The 19,561-nt window shown below is 37.8% G+C and overlaps 1 protein-coding gene across 8 annotated transcripts in view; it reads left to right on the forward strand.

Annotated features, from left to right (window-relative positions):
* The window catches only part of sez6b (seizure related 6 homolog b), a 287,195-nt gene that overhangs the window by 165,770 nt on the left and 101,864 nt on the right, over positions 1-19,561 (forward strand). For all 8 annotated transcript variants that reach the window (XR_008642430.2, XR_008642429.2, XM_055196551.2 and 5 more), the window contains one exon: positions 283-416. Coding sequence is in view for 6 of the 8 variants with exons in the window: in XM_055196551.2 (XP_055052526.2) it covers positions 283-416 (134 nt within the window). In the remaining 2 variants the exon portion in view is untranslated. The remainder of the gene's footprint in view (positions 1-282; positions 417-19,561) is intronic.

The raw sequence follows: 19,561 nt of genomic DNA on the forward strand, positions 1-19,561 counted from the left end.
ACCAGCAGTGCTTAACTCTAGAGGGAGATAAAAGAGCCAGCAGAGCATAAAAGACCTCAAGGCTACCAGAAAAATACTCTCTCACCTGCCATTTCACCAGAATTGTCCTGCCTACACAGCAGGCCAGGACAACTGACCCTGTCGATTCAGACAGAAAATGAGAAAACCTTGAAAAACAATTAAAGATGGGACAGAATGCAATGAAGTGAGATGGAGAGAATAAGAAAAGGCTTCTACTGATGCTACTGTCTCTCTCTCTTTTTCTTTCTTTCTCTCATTCAGCTCCATGCAGCACCAATTTCACAGCACCGGGGGGCTACATCGAGACACCACAGCATGCCCGGAACTGGTACAATACAAATATGGACTGCACATACACCGTGACCGTCTACATGGGCTATGGGGTGGAAATTCAGGTGATGAATGTCACGCTGCTGTTGTTATTGACCCAAAGAACTGAGTCACTGGAAATGAACTAAATTACTGTGGTAATCCTCTTTCCCTTTTTAAGCTTTAAAGCTCAAATACTTAATGGAGCTAGTTTCGCAGATCAGAACCGCTTATAAACAGGTTTTCTGATCATTCTTCATGTTTTTCATTGGTCACACAAACAGGAAGCCTCGCCCTGAACTCACCAATCATCGAATGGTTTGAGAGATGTGACTCAGTCTGTAAAAACAGTATTTGGTATCTTTAATTGCCAGAGTAAAGCCATACCAAAGATTGAAATCAATGTGAAATCAAACTTTAATGATCCTAATCTCATAATAAGATTATGAGACTTCAGCCTGGATTTCACAGATAGGGTCACATATGGGTTGTTTATATGAAGATATAAACTCACCTAAAGGATTGTTAGGAACACCATACTAATACTGTGTTGGACCCTCTTTCACCTTCAGAACTGCCTTAATTCTATGTGGCATTGATTCAACAAGGTGCTAAAAGCATTCTTTGTACACATTGGCCCATATTGATAGGATAGCATTTTGCAGTTGATGGAGATTTGTGGGATGCACATCCAGGGCACGAAGCTCCCGTTCCACCACATCCCAAAGATGCTCTACTGGGTTGAGATCTGGTGACTGTAGGGGCCATTTTAGTACAGTGAACTCATTGTCATGTTCAAGAAAGCAATTTGAAATGATTTGAGCTTTGTGACATGCAGGTGCATTATCCTGCTGGAAGTAGCCATCAGAGGATGTGTACATGGTGGTCATAAAGGGATGGACATGGTCAGACTCAGAAACAATGCTCAGGTAGGCCTTGGCATTTAAACCCAACTGGCACTAAGGGGCCTAAAGTGTGCCAAGAAAACACCACCACCACCTGCCTGCACAGTGGTAACAAGGCATGATGGATCCATGTTCTCATTCTGTTTACGACAAATTCTGACTCTACCATCCGAATGTCTCAACAGAAATCAAGACACATAGGCAACATTTTTCCAGTCTTCAACTGTCCAATTTTGGTGAGCTCCTGCAAATTGTTGCCTCTTTTTCCTATTTGTAGTGGAGATGAGTGGTATCTGGTGGCGTCTTCTGCTGTTGTAGCCCATCCGCCTCAAGGTTGTGCGTGTTGTGGCTTCACAAATGCTTTGCTGCATACCTCGGTTGTAACGAGTGGTTATTTTAGTCAAAATTGCTTTTCAATCAGCTTGAATCAGTCGGCCCATTCTCCTCTGACCTCTAGCATCAACAAGGCATTTTTGCCCTTAATGAGAAATTGAACAGGTGTTCCTAATAATCCTTTAGGTGAGTGTATGACTGCATTAATGCTGGTCTTCACCAGATTTGTTAAAGCATCATACATAAATAGCTTTCAATGGTTTTGTCTATTCTGGGCTTAATGGCTCTGTTCCAACTCTACTGTTATGTCCTAAACAGAAAGCATTGCTACGCTCCAACAAAATTAAAATGTCTTGAAAGATACCTTGTTTTGTTCGAAACTTAAGACAGCATTGCACATTTTTTGTCTAGTATGGCAGACAGAGTTAAGAGTAATGTCCATTTTTAAATATAAATAAATAATATAACAATTTATTCTATGTAACTTTTCACCCAATGTTTTTTCATATTTTAGGTTGATTTTTTTACTTTATTACTGTATCAAGTTACTAACAGCATGTACTCAGCCCGGCACTGGGTCAAAAAGGACAAACCCAACCTGTTGGGTTGTAATTTAACCTACTGTATGCAAAATCCTGTTTTTTTTAACCTATTGTTGGGTCAAATAATTTTTGGGGGGTTAATTTAAACCAATGGCTGACCCTTTTAACAGAAAATAACCCAGCATTTTTAAGATTCTGCTTACAATTTCGATTGACATGAGTGACCGTTATTAATAATAACAGATTTTATTCGACTTTATGCAAATGATTACTGATGCGAATGCATCCGCCTGTATAGGCAGTAGACAGCAAGTCAGCTCACTCCTGCCCTCATAAGAATCACCTGCATCCGTATGATTAACTGCAGGCTCCTTTCATAAAATATACAATAGCCATTACATCTCTGCCCTTCCAGATGGCTTGGCTAATATATCTTGAATAGTAAAGACTGCGCATACCAAATCACTGTCAACCATGCAGCCCAGCTGCTGTGGCCTTTAAGCCAAGAGAAATAAGGACCGTGAGGACGGGGAGCTCTGTGTCTCATCCAATTCCTTCTCTCCTGTACAGATTTGTTAACCTGGAACAGTGCATAAATATCTCTCTGTTTTTTAGCAATTCTTCAATGTGACTGATATGTGCGGAGGCATCCTCCTCTAATTAATTGCTTATGGATTATCTGTCCACTCTATTGTTTGTTTACGGTATTCTTTTAATGCGCTGCTGTTAAACTGTCTCTCAGGCAACTCTTAACTTAATTAAAACCGCCTCATCCTTCTGCTGATGGATAAATAATCTTTAATTCGGACAATGCCATGGTCTGCTTTGCATTCACGGTGGTTATGTGGTCAAATTTATTTGATCGGTTGTGTTTTAGGGATTTCTCTGATCTGGAGTCTTCTCTGAAGGCTGCGCGATTTGGCTCTTATAGATCTAGGAGTTTGAGGCTTTAATCTCTGGATGCTCATAAACTGCATTTATGCATTTGGCATACACCAAAGCGACTTTTGTCAGTTTGTGTATTCCCTAGGAGTCTAACCTGTAATGTTTGCTTTGCTAGTTCCCTGTTCTAGCAGTTGAGCTACACAAGAAGATAAAACGCTTAAATGACGTCTATCATGCTATTTTCGTGCTGTGTGGCCATAAACCTCACCTGCTGTGCCCCTGGGAATCAGGTATTACAGGGTTTAGGATGTGGCTGACCTTGCATGTTAATGGCTGTGCATGGTCAGAGGAATCATCACCTGTACAGGAATGACCTGCTGATCCAGGCCAAATGGTTAAACCTTCATCAGTCTGAGCTTAGTGGAGGGAGTTCAGGGCTTCAATCTTCCTTTAATACCCACATACTGAACTTTAGTCTCCATGTCCCCTGAGAGGAACATCCTGCTGGAGTCTCTGTGTGATGGAGATGAGTCACATGAGCAAGTGCATCAGCTGTAAGGCAAATCCACTCCTGAATCAATTTCTTGAATGAATTATGTCCAGTTATACATTTTCATGTACCAAGTGATAATGCATTTTATGGCAGTGGTAGTATAACAATAATATGTATTCAATATTATAGAGTCACTTGTAGTTGTCTTTTCTGTATAGTTTAAAGCTTTACATTTTGTGAAAATCAATTATGTAATCCACCATTATTTTATGAGATAATACATATTAAATCAAAAGTGGCGTGCTCATTCAGATGATTTCAAATTATTTAAATTTTAGAGTGTTTTTCCTGTGGCCGACATAGGCCTATGTTTTTCAATAAAAGCGCCACGCTTTTAAAAATGTCAACAGCTGACAGATTTTGTTTATTTGAAAAATGTTCAACTTTGGCTGAAACGCTAAGCTTGTCAATAGCTGTGTCTCGTTTCAGTAGGCGGCCTTCTCCCGAGGTCACATTCGAAGGCTGCATGCATCATAAGGTTGTCTTATTTCAGAAAAGCAAGTACAGTAGGACACTCCCAACGTGACCTTCGAATGCTTTTTTCATTGGAATTTGGAGGATGCATGAGATGTATTTTTCGTTGCTGCAACCCACAATTCCTTGCGTCGCCGCGAACAATGTCTTTTCTCAACATCATTCTACACACTGCCAGCTGTTAATACTAGTAAAGATGTGGACTTTAATGTAAGAGAATTTTTAAGTAGTTTTACCTTAGTAGTAAGGTACATTTAAATTACCTTACACATATAAATAAAACGGTTTGGACTATTAACTCTTTCCCTGCCATTGACGAGTCATCTCGTCAATTAAGAGAAAACATTTGCATAAAAAAATTGTTCCTGATTAATTTTTATGTTAATCTGCAATACTGGGATTATCCACTAGATTTATCCACTTACCCAATTTATAAAAAAACTGAAGCAAAAATGTTATTTAGTAATTTTAAACTCTGTGTATGTTTTGATAATCGTTCTGAATCTAATCTCTAACAAAATTCCTTTACAAAAAATGCAATTATTTCAAAAAAAAAAAAATTAAGAAAAAAAAACATATTTAAGAGTTTATAAGCAAAAAAAATATATATAGATAGGATGAAACGTTTTTTTTCCTGTTTTGTTTGTTTGTTTGTTTGAAAGCAAAGCAGAGGGTCTGTTCTGTCATTTGATATATTTGTATGTTTATATATATATTTAGAAGAAAATTTTCCTGGAAGGTGTTTTGTGCAACTTTTTGAAAATCACAAAAAATGCTGGCGGGCAACTTTTCAAAAAATGGCTGGCGGGGAATGAGTTAATTAACTAATGCAAGTTTTTCTTTAAAAAAAAGTAATGAAGACCAATTTAAATTATGATAATATATGTCATTTGTAGCACTTTTTCAGACAGTAGGATAAACTATAATAATAAAATAATGCTGTATAGACGGTTTCAGCAAACACGCGGCTTTCGTGGTCATCATGTAACTTCTGGTAAACTCTGTGAAGAATAAGTACGAACAAAGTCCTTTAAAAGTAGTTTATTTATATAACAAGCAAAAAAAGCAACACATAGATTACATAGGAACCCAAAACATTTGTCCGATGAAACGGTCTATATAATGTACACTATAGTGATAAAAGATATATGTTGTACAGTATGTAAGCTGCAGCTCCTTAAACATTGTACATATTAAAACAACATATAAACATATTTTATTTTTAAATTACTTCAAATTTAGAAATAATTTTCTTTTATTTAACTGGTGTGAGAACACAACAACACTGTAAACTTTTCTGGTGCAGTGGATAAAACACACGCCTTTGGTGTGAGAGACCCGGGTTCGAATCCACAGTGACACAACATTTTGTCCCTGAACAAGACACTTAACCCCTAGTTTCTCCAGAGGCGTGCGCCCTCTGACGTATATAGCAATTGTAGGTCGCTTTGGATAAAACTGACAGCTTGAATAAATTAATTTTCTGTTAATTTGTCCTATGAAAGATCTCTCATTTAATTCTAGGTTGAGGACCCTCAGTCAAAGGAAGCAGCGTTCTAAAACGAGCAACACAGCTAATGTCACTTTTCATTCAGTCATCCAATCACAGTGTAGGAGGGGTGGGACACATACCAGACCACATCTTACAAAGACAAACCAGAAGTATCATAGCAACTAAATCGCTCAGCTGAAGAAAAGCTGCCAGGCGCCCACAGTCGGCATTCGTCTGCCATTCACCCGCGTTTAAAGGCTTTGGTCCTTAAACTCTGGGCCTTATGCAGGCTTTAAAAATAATACTGCTCGGCTAGTAAAGGGCCTCTTAAATAGCTGTTTGTCAGTATATCTGCTCTAAATTGTCTCTATATCCACTTTATAACGTCTCTAAATTGTAGAGAAACATAAAAAGTAGCATTACTCTTTTAAGTGGCTTGAATTTCAGATCCTCAGTGTTAGTGCATAAACCTTCAGTTTAGCGTAATGATCTTTACACTGATGTTGCCCGCAAGCAAGACATATCTTGTCTATTAGGATAGAGCCAAAATAATAGCTTACTCTCGTACTTAATTCTGTTTTGGACAGAGTAGATGTTTAATATGGCAGCCTGGTGCTTTGAGATCACTTCTGTCCGTTCAACCATGACAGTTGCCATGACTCTGAGTATTATCACTGCTTGTAAACAATTACAAAGTTAATAGGAGAGCAAGGTGCCACATTGGGAATTCAATTAATCTGAATCTTTAGGTTGGCTTGTGCTCTAAAGTACCTTAAGCTTCTCTTGCTTTTTAAAATAAAAAAATGTCTCTTAAAATAAAAAAACAGCTTGTTGTTGTTTTCTACACTTCTATAGCAAATTAGTTTTTTTGTTTTTTAAAGAGGATGGGTTGCTAGCTTGCATCCAACCCTCTTCCTTTTACATCTGGGCTTGGGACCGGCAATGTCAGAAAAAGTTTTTTTAAAGGTTCAGTGTGGTTCCATAAGGAATTTAAAAAAAAATTTGTTGTACAAAAGGCAAGCCAAGTTTATTTGTATACCATATAGATATGTAGACAATTTATTATGTTTATTTATGTTAAAATTGCCACTTTGTAGGTGTGAGCAAAAATGTGCCGTTTTGGGGGGGGGGTCCTTTAATATGTAAATGAGCCGATCTCTGCACTAAATGGCAGTGCCGTGGTTGGATAGTGCAGATTAAGGGGGGTATTATCCCCATCTGACATCACAAGGAGAGACAAATTTCAATGACCTATTTTTTCACATGCTTGCAGAGAAAAGTTTACCAAAACTAAGTTACTGGGTTGTTTTACATTTTCTAGGTTGATAGAAGCGCCGTGGACCCAATTATAGCACTTATGTCCCCTTTAAGGTCAGACTCTAAGATTACCAAGAATTCTGACTTTATTTCGTGTCTTTAAACCCCTAGAGTTAAGGTATGTGTTAACCTTGAGAGTTTCATCTTTATTTCCAAATACAATGACTTCAGTTTTGTCTTTGTTTAACTGGATAAAGTTTTGATGCGCCCAACTGTTAATTTCATCAATGTACTGACATAGAGAGTGGATGGGGCTGTAGTTATTGGAAGACAGGACAAAGTATATCTTGGTGTCATTTGCATAGCTGTGATAAGCAATGTGGTTCTTTTTCATTATTTGACCAAGTGGGAGCATATACAAATTAAACAGAAGCGGTGCAAGAATAGAGCCATGTGGGACTCCACATTTCATGGGTGTCTACTCAGATTTGTGGTTACCTATGTTCACATAGTAACCTCTCACATTTAGGTATGACTTAGGGGCTGTTTACACTTGGTATTAAGATGTGTTTTCATCGATCGGATCACAAGTGGACGAGAGAGACACATCACGTTTACACCTGGTATTTAAATCCGTCTCTTTCGTCTACTTTTGACCGCTTCTGTCCTGAATACTGTGAGGGGGTGGTCTGTCGAGATGGTGGGCGAGTGTGCTGTCATTCAAATGCGAGCGGGAGTAATGATGAGTTTATATGGACGCAAACTAATTTTATGTCAGGGTCCACTGCTTGTTTAGCAAGTAAACATGCTGCACAGTGTTTTGTACGTGTATATGTTAGAGCTTTCTCTGAATTTTCAGCGCAATTGATGAAATAGGATTGCGCAACTTTCACACGCTTTCAAAATGAAACTGCGGAGATCAGCCGCTTAGTTTTATCAATGAAAGGCTAAAAATAGCGCTGTCCATTGTGTGTTCGCGCCAGAAGTCAGAAGAGACGTAAAACATTGTGTTCAGTACCTCAGATTACATAAATGGACCGAGAGAAGGCGGTCGTGTGCGGCTGTTCGAACACATTCAACCACATGTGCGTTTACAGAACAAAAGCAATCCGATTGAAAGGGTTTTCGACTACCTCTGCATGTGGTTGAAAGTGGTTGAAAGTGGACAAACTCAAAACGTTTTGAACACCGTTTACACCTGGCATCAACATCGTCCACTTGTGATCCGATCGATGAAAACGCATGTTAATGCCAAGTGTAAACAGCCTCTTAGACCATTTGAGGACCATCCCAGAGAGACCTACACAGTGTTCAGTCTGTGTAAGAGTATGTTGTGATCTAGCGTGTCAAAGGTAGCACTAAGATCTACTAGCACAAGCAAAATGTCTCTGTGCTGTGATGCTGATGGAAACCAGATTGAAAATTGTCCAGATAGCCATTTGAGTCTAAGCATTTGTTCAGCTGATTGAAAACAATCTTTTCAATATTCTTGCCTATAAAAGGAAGATTTGAGATTGGTCTGTAGTTGCTAAGTATGGTTTTGTCTAGGTCACTTTTTTAGGACTGCTCTGTTAAGTGCCTGCAGAGAGGTATTTGGGTTATTTGTCGTTGAAAAAGGTTCTGTAAACTATTGAAGGTAAGAAAGAAATGGTTATCTTAAAAACCTTTGACAGAAAGGTTATTTGGGGAACCAAAAATGGTTCTTCTATGGCATCGCTGCAAGGAACTCTTTTACCAGCTTTATTTTTAAGATTGTATTTGGATTGTATCGACTGGAAAAAACAATTTGCACCCAATTTTGCTTTGTTTTCGGTCTCCTGTTGTGTTAATTCAACCCATTCTCACCCCATGGCGTCAATATTTGACGCACTTGACCATGCGTCAATATGTGACGAACTGGGGACTTCAATACTATTACGTCCGTTGCATTCTCTTTCCTATTTTCTTACCATTTTCGCGTCGGTTTAGGGTTAGATTTACATAATGACATCCCTACCCAAACCTAACTCTAACCCCAACGCCAGGTGACAACTGTCATACCTAACTCTAACCCCAACGCCAGGTGACAACTGTTTAATTTCGCGTAATCTAACCCTAAACCGACGCGAAAATGTTAAATAGGAAAGAGAATGCAACGGACGTAATAGTATTGAAGTCCCCAGTTCGTCAAAAAATGACGCGAAAGGTATACCCTCCGCGTCACATATTGACGCATGGTCAAGTGCATCAAATATTGACGTCATGGGGTGAGAATGTGTTGGTTGATTTCAAATTTATTTATTTTCCTCTTTATGACTGTGTGTACTAGTTGTCGACCCACCTACGTGATAAAATAAAATAAGCTGATGGCAAGTGAACAACCAGCTGTCAAATCTAAAAAACAGCATTTAAAAAAAGCTTTGGTAAACCAATGCACAACAGCAATGTTTGCTTTTAAATAATTTTGAATTATTTTAGAAAATGTCCTAGCTTTTCCAAGCTTTATAATAATTGAAAATGGGGTCAATTTCCTTCAAGCCCAAATAATGTGCATCCCTCCTTCACAAAGTAATCCAAACAGCTCCAGGGGGATAAATCAAGGCCTTTTGAGGGTAATCAATGCGATTTTGTAAGAAAAGTATCCATATTTAAAACTTTACAAACCAAAACCGTAATCATGCTGGACATTTTTTAAACTAAAAATGTGTTCTTCGGAAAAATGATGGTCATATGTATCTCGGATGGCTTAAGGGTGAGTAAATCATGGGGTAATTTTCATTTTTGGGCTAACTATCCCTTTAATATGACTTACTCATCTATAATTTGTACATATAACCCTAATATTAACATTTATAAAGCCATTAGAGATCCCACACAGGTCCCTGTAGTGGCTCTTAGTAAAGAGTGTGCCAGATTCTGAGAGATATACTTTAGTGCATTTAATGTTTTGGTTAGCTATAGTTTATTTGTCGAGGAATAGTGGTAATATTAAAGTTATTCAAATAGTGTGTCAACCATGCACTGGCCATTTCATGAGGAATGAAGTGTTTGATTTAAAATGGATGGCGTTATCTGTTTCACAGTTTGTAGATTTCCGCTTTTGTATTATTACACAAAAGTGGAAATCCCCTAGAGGTCTTTTAACTACGTTCGACTGGATCTCAACTTCATGCTGACTCATCAGTCTAGTGATAATGCATCCTGGGTCCCCATAGTTCTTACCTAAATGGACCTGCAGGCATGCCCAAGTGTGTGCAATAGCTCAGCGTGGTCAATGGGTTGATATGGATGTATGGATCGGGTGCTTAAACATCACCGCAAGGGGGTCAAAACTCAAGCAGATGTCCACTGGAGTGAGAGAGATCCATAATTTGTCTCCAGAAGCATGGTTGGCGCATGGATATCGACTGGGGGTCGATACTCTCAACTGCTCTGGATTAAGTGGGTCCTGTGTACAGTTCAATAAAATACAGTACAGTCTCCAGCCTGTCTGAGCTGATAGCTGTGATTGATCCAAGTGCATTTGTCAACCCGGACAGTTAAACACCCAGAGGTCTGTTAGGAGGGTCCTTCTGTAAAGAGTCAAGCAGATATTTGCTTCTTAGTAAAGTGTCGTCTTGGCTAACTAAGGACTGGATTTCTTTAGGTGCTCATAATTGCTGAGGATCAGAACTGATGTTGTGTCTTGTTGTTTAACATATCATTTTTTATGTAAACCTATTTTGAGTTAAATAATGTTCCAATATACATTAAGAGTGAATCTAATAAAGAAACGAATCAGATCCTCATCCACCAGATGCAATATGTGACTATAAATATCCACACCTGTGTTTTACCTTTTTAATGTGAAGCAGAGCTATTTTATTTAGTACATTTTACTAAGTTGCTCTCAGTACTGTATGTCTTCCTGAGGCTTTGAGCCAAGTCACCTCACACAGTCTGAAGTAGGGGAGAGCGGGGTAAGTTGTCACACGGGTAAGTTGTCACACTGTTCATAACTGCAACACTAGAGGCTCTATGTCAAAAATCAAATAGCCACTTTATGTGACTTCTTCTTCTATAGTCAACTTCCTGTTCACATGTGGTCAAGATCACTGTAATCTGAGGTTAGCACAATTTTCTTATTTTTCTGCTTAAAAAGTAAAAAAAAATCACTTTACATTTTATGCAATACAACTTTGTTAGGTGTGAATGTTTAAAATGATTATTTTGCACAAAATAGAGGAGACCGTAAAGTGTCTTTTGATACTTTAGCTAAAGTGATATGATGAGCTAAACTTGAGATTTAGACAACATTAGCACACAAGTAAGTATGGGGCAAGTTGTCTCAATGACTTTGGGGCAAGTCGTCACATCTGACAACTTGCCCCTGTACAAACAAACACATCGAACATGCTCAGAAAACATGATATAGAAAAGAATAAGCCTCAATCTAGCAAAAAGCTGTTTCAAAAGAAAGGGAAGCAGAAATCTGGACCTATGAAAAACAAGGCAGCTAAAAGAAGAAAAATCATGCAAGAGTCATCATCAGATGATGAAGAGTGCTTCTGCCTCGTCTGTGTAGAGCCATTTTCAAAGAGTCGTCCAAAGGAGACCTGGGTAAAATGTGTAAAATGCAACAATTGGGCCCATGATGCTTGCACCTCAGGCCAGGCAATTTATGTGTGTCAGAATTGTGATTCTGGAGATGAGTCCTATTAGTCATACAGGGCATCTGTTTTGTTCAGAGGTTAAACATGTTAAGTTAAGCAAGTTATCTGCAGCGTTCCATTCAGTTATCTGGTTTTATGTGAAAGCCATAGAACATTTGAACCAAAGTTCAAAGTAAAGTGGTCTTGCCACTTAATTGAAATGTGCATTATTTGGATTGAAATAATTGTTTTTCCAGATTCTCCAGGCACGGATGTTTATATTTCCAGTTTGGTTTGAGTTTAAAAATTAAAATCAATATTCACAATTAAGTAGTTGTGTTCTTATTTTTAGATAATCTAGTGTGACAACTTACCCGCCCTAGTGTGACAACTTACCCTCCGATGGGGCAAATTGTCACAAGTGCACAGTCACTATTCAACAGTCTACAACTCTGTAATGAGATAAGATATAAAGATGTTATGAATACAACATATGTGCCCAAGACTTCCTTCTTTCATTTGGTATGAGATTTATACCATTTTGATGTATGGTGCTCAGTAAATGTTAGACAGTGTGAAAAGTGTGACAACATACCCCGCTCTCCCCTATCATTCTCCTCCAGCATGGATCAATAACTTCAGACAGTACAATTTTATCTGCCCTCCTCCACATTTCATTTATAACTGGAGGACTAATGGTCCAACTTTATTAATAGCCTGTCACTTGTTTTTGTGAGCTCTGTCCTCGATACGGACAGAGTTTGTAATGTGGGTAGTATAAGACACTGCTCATGCCCACTAAACAACTCTTTAAGAGTAGATATGTTAAACTTAGATTCTTTGGGTTTTTTAGAGGACTAAATATAATTTCCAGTAATATTATCCCCTGCAGGGGAAATTCACTTGGGCTTAATCTTTTGTAGATTTAGCACATAAAGTAAAGACCATAACCAGCCAGGAAAGATTTGTGCTAAACTCATTTAAATTTGAACAGCACAGTTCAGCAGAGGAATGAGGTTATGACAAGTCTGCTTTACTGTTGTTCCCTTAGAGCGGCCAAGAGCCTTCACTGTTTTATGAAGGAGAACTCTTGTAAAAGTACTGCAAGAAAGTAGTGTAAAAATTATATGGAGGAAATTTTTTTATTAGTTTTTGTGTGTGTCATTTATGAATGTTATCCACAATGTAATTATCTGCACATAAACTCTCAATGACACAAATTATAATGTACACAAAAACTTGTGTTTCTTACTCATTTCACCTAAAAATGAAATAAATCTCATTGTGTGAATATTGTGAAACTTCTGTTATGCTTACACTGTCAGAAAAAAAATGGTAAAAAAAGGTCCCTACTGGGGCAGAGTTTTTTGACCATTATTTCTGACAGTGTATGTAATATTTCACATAAAAATTAGATGACAATTACAAAAATGAAGATAACAACAATTTAAAAAACATTATTCTCATTTATGTACTCCAACTCTATAATTAATGACTGTTTTGAAAAAAAAACATGAAGTTATTTTGTTTGAAACAACAATCTTTGTAAAATATTATAATTCATTGCACTATAGGTTTTTTTTTTAAAGTTGCCAGCCAGCGCCAGCATTTTTCATGATTTTCACAGAAGATTAATGCCTTACAGAAAATCTTATTCTTTAAATATATAAACAAACAATATATCAAATGAAACAACAAACCCTCTTTAAAAAAAAACACGTTTCATCCTACCTTCATTATTTCTCTTTTTATCACCTCTTAAATATGGGTAGGTTTTTTCAAAAACACCCAATTTTGAGCAAAAAGCTGAGATACAGTAATTCAATTTTTGTGAAGGACTTTTGATAGAGGTCAGATTCAGAGCGATCTTTCAAACATACACGGAGTTCTTTATCTTTCATGTCAGGTGCTACTTTCGGGTTGTATACGCTGCGGAAGTGCGCCACGTGGTGGATAATAGCAGTATTGCGGAAGACGGAAATTCTCGTCATTGGCAGGGAAGCGTTTTCTCTTAGAGTTAAAAGTTAGAGGAAAATAGTTAAAAAAAAGTTTATTGTTTAATCTGTAGTCCCCATATAAACGACACAATTAATGTTATCTCTAATTATGTGATAAAAGCAGTTGCAGATGTTTTACAAAATACATTACAATGCCGTTTGCACCAATGAAATATGTAATTTCCGTTTATTAACTTGCAATTAAAAGTTTCCGAGATATCTTGCGAGGTCTGGGCGAAAGTCTCATGATTTACATCCAGATCATGATGCATGATGGGATACACTGTAAAAAAAATCCGTAGAAATTACAATGTTATTGCAGCTGGGTTGCCGGTAATTTACTGTATATTTAAATTTATGTTATTTACTGGCAAGAGTTTGTTCAAAGTTAAATAAATTTTAAATATTAACAAGTCTTTATCTTTACAAAATAAAACTATACAATAACAGCCTCATGCAAAGCATTCTGGAAACCAGAAATCATCATCAACCTTTTTCTGTTTTTTGCTTCAGATTTTGTTTCCCTGAATGTTTTGCTTGATGCTGTTTTTTTAGTTTTAGCCTGTAAAGACAAAGACTTGAAAATGTTTAATGTTCATTTAACTTTGAACAAAATGTTGCCAGTAAAAAACATAAATTTAAATCTACGGTAAGTTACCGGCAACCCAGCTGCAATTTCTATGGATTTTTTTTTTACAGTGTATGCCTAACCTTGAATACCGCTCTAAAGCGGTGTAGGTTACGCGGCGGTTTTCATTTATACTTCATTTCATTTATATAGACTATCAACTTGTGTTTTGAGATGACCAGCAGTGATGGAAGTAAATAAACAGCGACTAATGTTGCAGTTTGACTTAAATCTTCTTCAACTTGGTCCATCTTTGTTCTCATCGTCACAATCGGAAATAGCTATGACGCAGTTTTTTTACCTAACGGTACGGGTTCTAGTGGATCAATTACAGTGCTTGCGGTCCGCGTAGAACTGGCGCGCTGTTAAATATTTGCCGAGGTGCACGTCAAGCTACACAGAGGCTACGGATAACCTACGGCGTAGACCTTACGCACAACTATAAATTGGACTTTAGTGTGTTTATATATTTTCGTGCTTTTACAGGTTAAATCAGGGAGTTTTAGTGGCATCTTGATTTGAAAACTAATGGCATTTCTCCTTTTATTTCTGTTGGTGGTTGTTTCAAAGTATAATTCCAACGCAAAAGCAAAATCACAAAGTAACAAATGCAATTACAATCCATCTTCTTCCAGAGAGTGTGTACCCAAATGAACCCTGATGAATATGATGCATGTAATTTCACTTTATTAATTATGTGCATGTAACTGCATGGATCACATTACATCCACAAGACACCCTTGAATGTTTATATCAATGTCATCTTTCATTGCCCTTCATTAATGCAGGCCGTTATTGCACAATAAGCTTCATGCATTAGAATGCACGGGCACCTGAGTGAGGGAACTCAGTTCATTTATCAGCGTCCATCAGAATTAATTACAGATCTGGAGTGTGAAAGTCAGTCCTGCTTATTCGCATGGGCACAACGTCCCGCAGCGGAGTCATTTATTAGAAGGCGAACAGCCCCCTAGCTTATCCCAAACGGGTGTTAGTGCACCACCGTGCAATTCTGTTCTTGACTAATTGTGTTTGTCCTGACGACACGCTTTGCTGTCGTACCGTTAACTTTCTGTTGCTGTTTGAAGGATGGGTTGTGTCTTTCTCATCACAGATATCTGAGCAGGAACATCGAGGTGGAGGTTGGGTCTTTTTGTATTAGTGAGGTTTGTTCAGCAAACATGGTCTGCTTTATTCACACTTTTCTGCAAGGCTTCAGAAGGCTTTCAATGGAAACTCAGCAACTTTATTTTTCGAAATTTGCTGTTTTTTCAGATAATGCAATTCTGGGTTAAGAACTGTTTAAACTGAGTGCAAATATTTACAGCTAAATTGAAAAATGCTTCACAGTGCTTTCTTCATCTTGTCAGTCCCTCCAGAAAAATGCAATTGTACGATCGGATGACTCAATGCATAATAAGCCAAAGTCAGGATATTTACCGTACACTGTAAAAAAATTCCATAGAAATTACAATGTTATCGCAGCTGGGTTGCCGGTAATTTACCGTAGATTTAAATTTATGTTATTTACTGGCAAGAGTTTGTTCAAAGTTAAATACATTTTAAATATTAACAAGTCTTTATCTTTATAGAATAAAACTAAAGTAACAGCCTCATGCAAAGCATTCTGGGAACCAGAAATCATCATCAACCTTTTTCTGTTTTTTGCTTCAGATTTTGTTTCCCAGAATTTTTTGCTTAATGCTGTTTTTTAGTTTTACTCTGTAAAGACAAAGACTTGTAAATGTTTTATGTTCATTTAACTTTGAACAAAATTTCGCCAGTAAAAAACATAAAATTAAATCTACGGTAAGTTACCGGCAACCCAGCTGCAAGTTCTACGGAATTTTTTTACAGTGTATGCAGGGGCCACATTTTTCAAATAAATTGCAGTAATTGCATAAATTGCAGATTTCGGTGTGCAAAATAAGTTTTTTTGGAAAATATGATTTCATAATCCCAGAATTTCTGTGATGTAGTGTGCTTGCTTATCATAGAAAGTAATAAGAAATGACTCTTTACATTAAGGTAGCCTAGTGAGAACAGGGTTTTGGGGCAATCACTTTTTTCTCTTTTCATCCAACCTCAGTTTTTGCAAGCTCCCGCAATTTCATAGCATAAAATTACATAATATACCGCATATTTTGTCGCATTTTTAAGAAAACGTGCTGCAAGATCAAGTTTTTTTGCCCGCAACAATCACAAAAAAAAAAAAAACTTAAGGACAGCTTCATCTTGTGACACAACTCGCAGACCAAAAAGATTTTAGATTTGTTTAATTTGCAGTCATTTTACATAATCAATTTTCAATATTTAATAAACAAGGAAAAAAATTGGGTTTTTTTGTCTTTTTGTAAAGACTTTTTTTGTAAAGTGTGTGTTGCAATCTACAGTATGTTTAGAGCTTAGCCCAGACCTCTATGGATACATATGGTGCTGTCTTTTTTTGATATATATATGTATGTATATATAAACTATTCGTTTTTTTTAATAAATATTAAAATGATACATAGATAAAAATTTAATTTTATATGAAGTTGAAATATAAATTTTTATGAAATATAATTATAAAACATTTTGATGTTTTTATTTCTATCAGACCTGCAGTGGTTCTCAAAGTCCTTTTTATTTTGTTCGTTTAAAATGTCCCCTTTTATATATTCACTTTTTCCTGCAGACCTGCGTTCTTGTTTCCATGGCATCCAGTGTGTGTCCTGATGTGTTTTTGTTAATAGGCGGGAACAGACAGTGACGGACAGATTGATGATGATTCCTCATTACACAGGGTCACTCTTGCCTCGTATCTCTGCTGCTCCGAAACAGTTTTGTAAACAGACATTCGCACCCCACATGCTCCGTGTTGTTGTCACATACGTCCTCTCAGCTCCAATGCATTCCAGAATGGTTTGTTTGTTTGTGTGTTTGTTTGAACTCCTTCCTCATTTAATAAAAATGCTGTTTTCTTTCCGTGCCCTACGACCGGGGCCTTTAGATATAATGTGCATGTAAACGGCGCAATTTTCGCTTCCGCCATCTTGTTCGTCTCATTTTATTGTCGCTCCCATTCAGCGTGCGCCTCCATGCGGAGAATGGAAAGGGCCGGAGAATGAAATTCAGGCAGTCGCTCACGACTCTGCCTTCGAGCAAATTCTCCTCAACGCCTATTAAAACCTCTCTGGCTTGGTGGATTGCGTTTGTAAGGTTAAAATTGGAAATGCATTAAATTGAAAGGGGGAGGGGGGCTGCTTTGAAACTGCGAACAGGTCTAAAGAGAATTTGATAGAATGGGCGTTATCCGCCCGCTAGCACCCATTAAAGGATTTGATGGGCTCACACCTATCGATAAATGTAAAATGGCTGCATATGGAGAATTAAATGCGAAGTGTGGAGTTGGGTGATTCATTGGAACTCGTCTTGCATATTGGGCCGCATTTTAACCATACGGAAGACTCAGCCATGTTCTTACGCTTCCACCGTCAATAGCGCCAACTTTATGATTCATGCTGCTCACCCACACGCTTTCCAACGAGGAATGGAAGTGCCAATGATTTGTTCTAAAGTGAGAACAAGCTGGCTATTTTTTGTGTAAAGTAATGGGCCAGAATTAGACGCTTTAGCATCCACACAGAGGTGAATCCTGGCATAGTAAATGTAAGAAGTGGCCTAGGGAGGCGGTGTTTTTGGGTACCAGTTCTTCATGTGGATCTCAGTCAGGCTCTGTCTGTGCTATGGTTGATTCACAAAAATTGTATTTCATCTGTTGCTTCAATCTGTTTGGTTGTTAAGGAATTCTTGTAATTTTCTGTATTGAAAAATGTGTGGATGTACTGTACATTGCAGTTTACACCAGAAAATAATTAAATCTGAAAATCAAACCATTTAGTGACTTAAGCTAGGTTCACATCGCTATGGCAAAGCAATGCAATCTCGTTCATTTCAATGGAAGCTTGGCTACTTCCGGTGACACAACCAACAGTGAACGTTGCCAAAATGAATGTGTCCAGCCATGAAACAAAGATGTTGCATGCAGCTTTATATTTACAATTTTACTTTTTAACTTTTTATTTTACTTTTATTCAAGTAAATGACTTATTTGACATCCTTGATAAATTTTAAATGTTTATCTTTATCATTTTGAATGCAATGATTTTATTCCTTTTTATTAAAGGTAGGGCTGCACGATTAATCATATTTTTATCATGATAGCGATATGTATATATATAGCGGAGGATTTTCTTTTTCCAGGTGGATCATCAAGACTATTGGTCATCCTAGTTGTCAATCATTCTGGTAATATGTTTACATAAGGCCGTCATACGTGCTCGTCCCTATGTTCGCTTTCTGCACATGCACACTTTCAGGTGTATATGTGTGGTGGGCTACGGTTTCAGCAATTCATTGAAGCTCGCATTCTTAAACATACAGGAGTTTCCGATGAAGGTCTCAGTCATTACATTTACATTTATGCATTTGGCTGGCACTTTTATCTTAAACAACTTACAGTGCATTACAATCTATAGATTTTGTATAAATATTGGTGTTTTCTAGTTTCAAACCCTTGATATTTTGCGCGGCTTTACCACTGAGCTATACAGGAGCACCTCACACATTGGGCCCTGTTTTAACGATCTGAAATGCAAGTGCGAAGCGCAAAGCGCAAGTGACTTTGTGGGCGGATCTTGGGCGCTGTTGCTATTTTCCCGGTAGGAGAAATAACTCTTGCGCCAGGCGCAAATTAATAAGGGGTTGGTCTGAAGTAGGTTCATTATTCATAGGTGTGGTTTGGGCATAACGTCAAATAAACCAATCAGAACGCTATCCAACATTCCCTTTAAACGCAAGTGCTCAAGGTCCATGGCGGGTTGCTATTATTATGAGGGATTTACCAGGCGCACGCCAGGAGCGGTTCACAGCCGAGGAGACCCACGTTCTTGTAAGAGCAGTCAAAGACAGAGAAGTTGTTTTGTATGGGGATGGGAGAAACCCGCCCAAATCAGTGTCGGTTAAACAGGCGTGAGAGGAAATTGCCACAATTGTCTCATCAGCTGGCATCCCCATCGTTGCGCCGCAAGCCCTACAATGATGTCAGGAGACGGGGGAATCCCAAGCTTGCCAGCATAAATCGGGCACGTCGTGTAACGGGAGGTGGATCTGCCTCTACACATGACCTGACGCCAGCAGAGGACATCGCTGCGTCCACCCTCACCGCTGAAAGTGTTTGGGGGCTTTGAAATCGGACCCAAGAAACGCAAGCAAGGTCCAACCCCAAAGTACACTTACAAATCAAGTTCATGTACATTAAGGTTTCTTATGAAAACATTTAAATTATTATTTACATAAAATAAACGTAATACAGCCACACAACAAACTTATGAAAATATTTTAATCGTTATTTGCATGATAATTTTTTAATGCAGCCACACAATAAATAAAAACTATCACCACAATGCTCACCACAATGATTTCCCTTATCTCATGTGTTAATATTTTTTATTGTAACAATTTATGATTTGCAAAAATAACTGTTGCATCTGTGTAGATTAGATAAGCAAAGT

This window comes from Misgurnus anguillicaudatus, chromosome 24 (assembly GCF_027580225.2).
Source record: "Misgurnus anguillicaudatus chromosome 24, ASM2758022v2, whole genome shotgun sequence".
NCBI classification, from domain to species: Eukaryota; Metazoa; Chordata; class Actinopteri; order Cypriniformes; family Cobitidae; genus Misgurnus; species Misgurnus anguillicaudatus.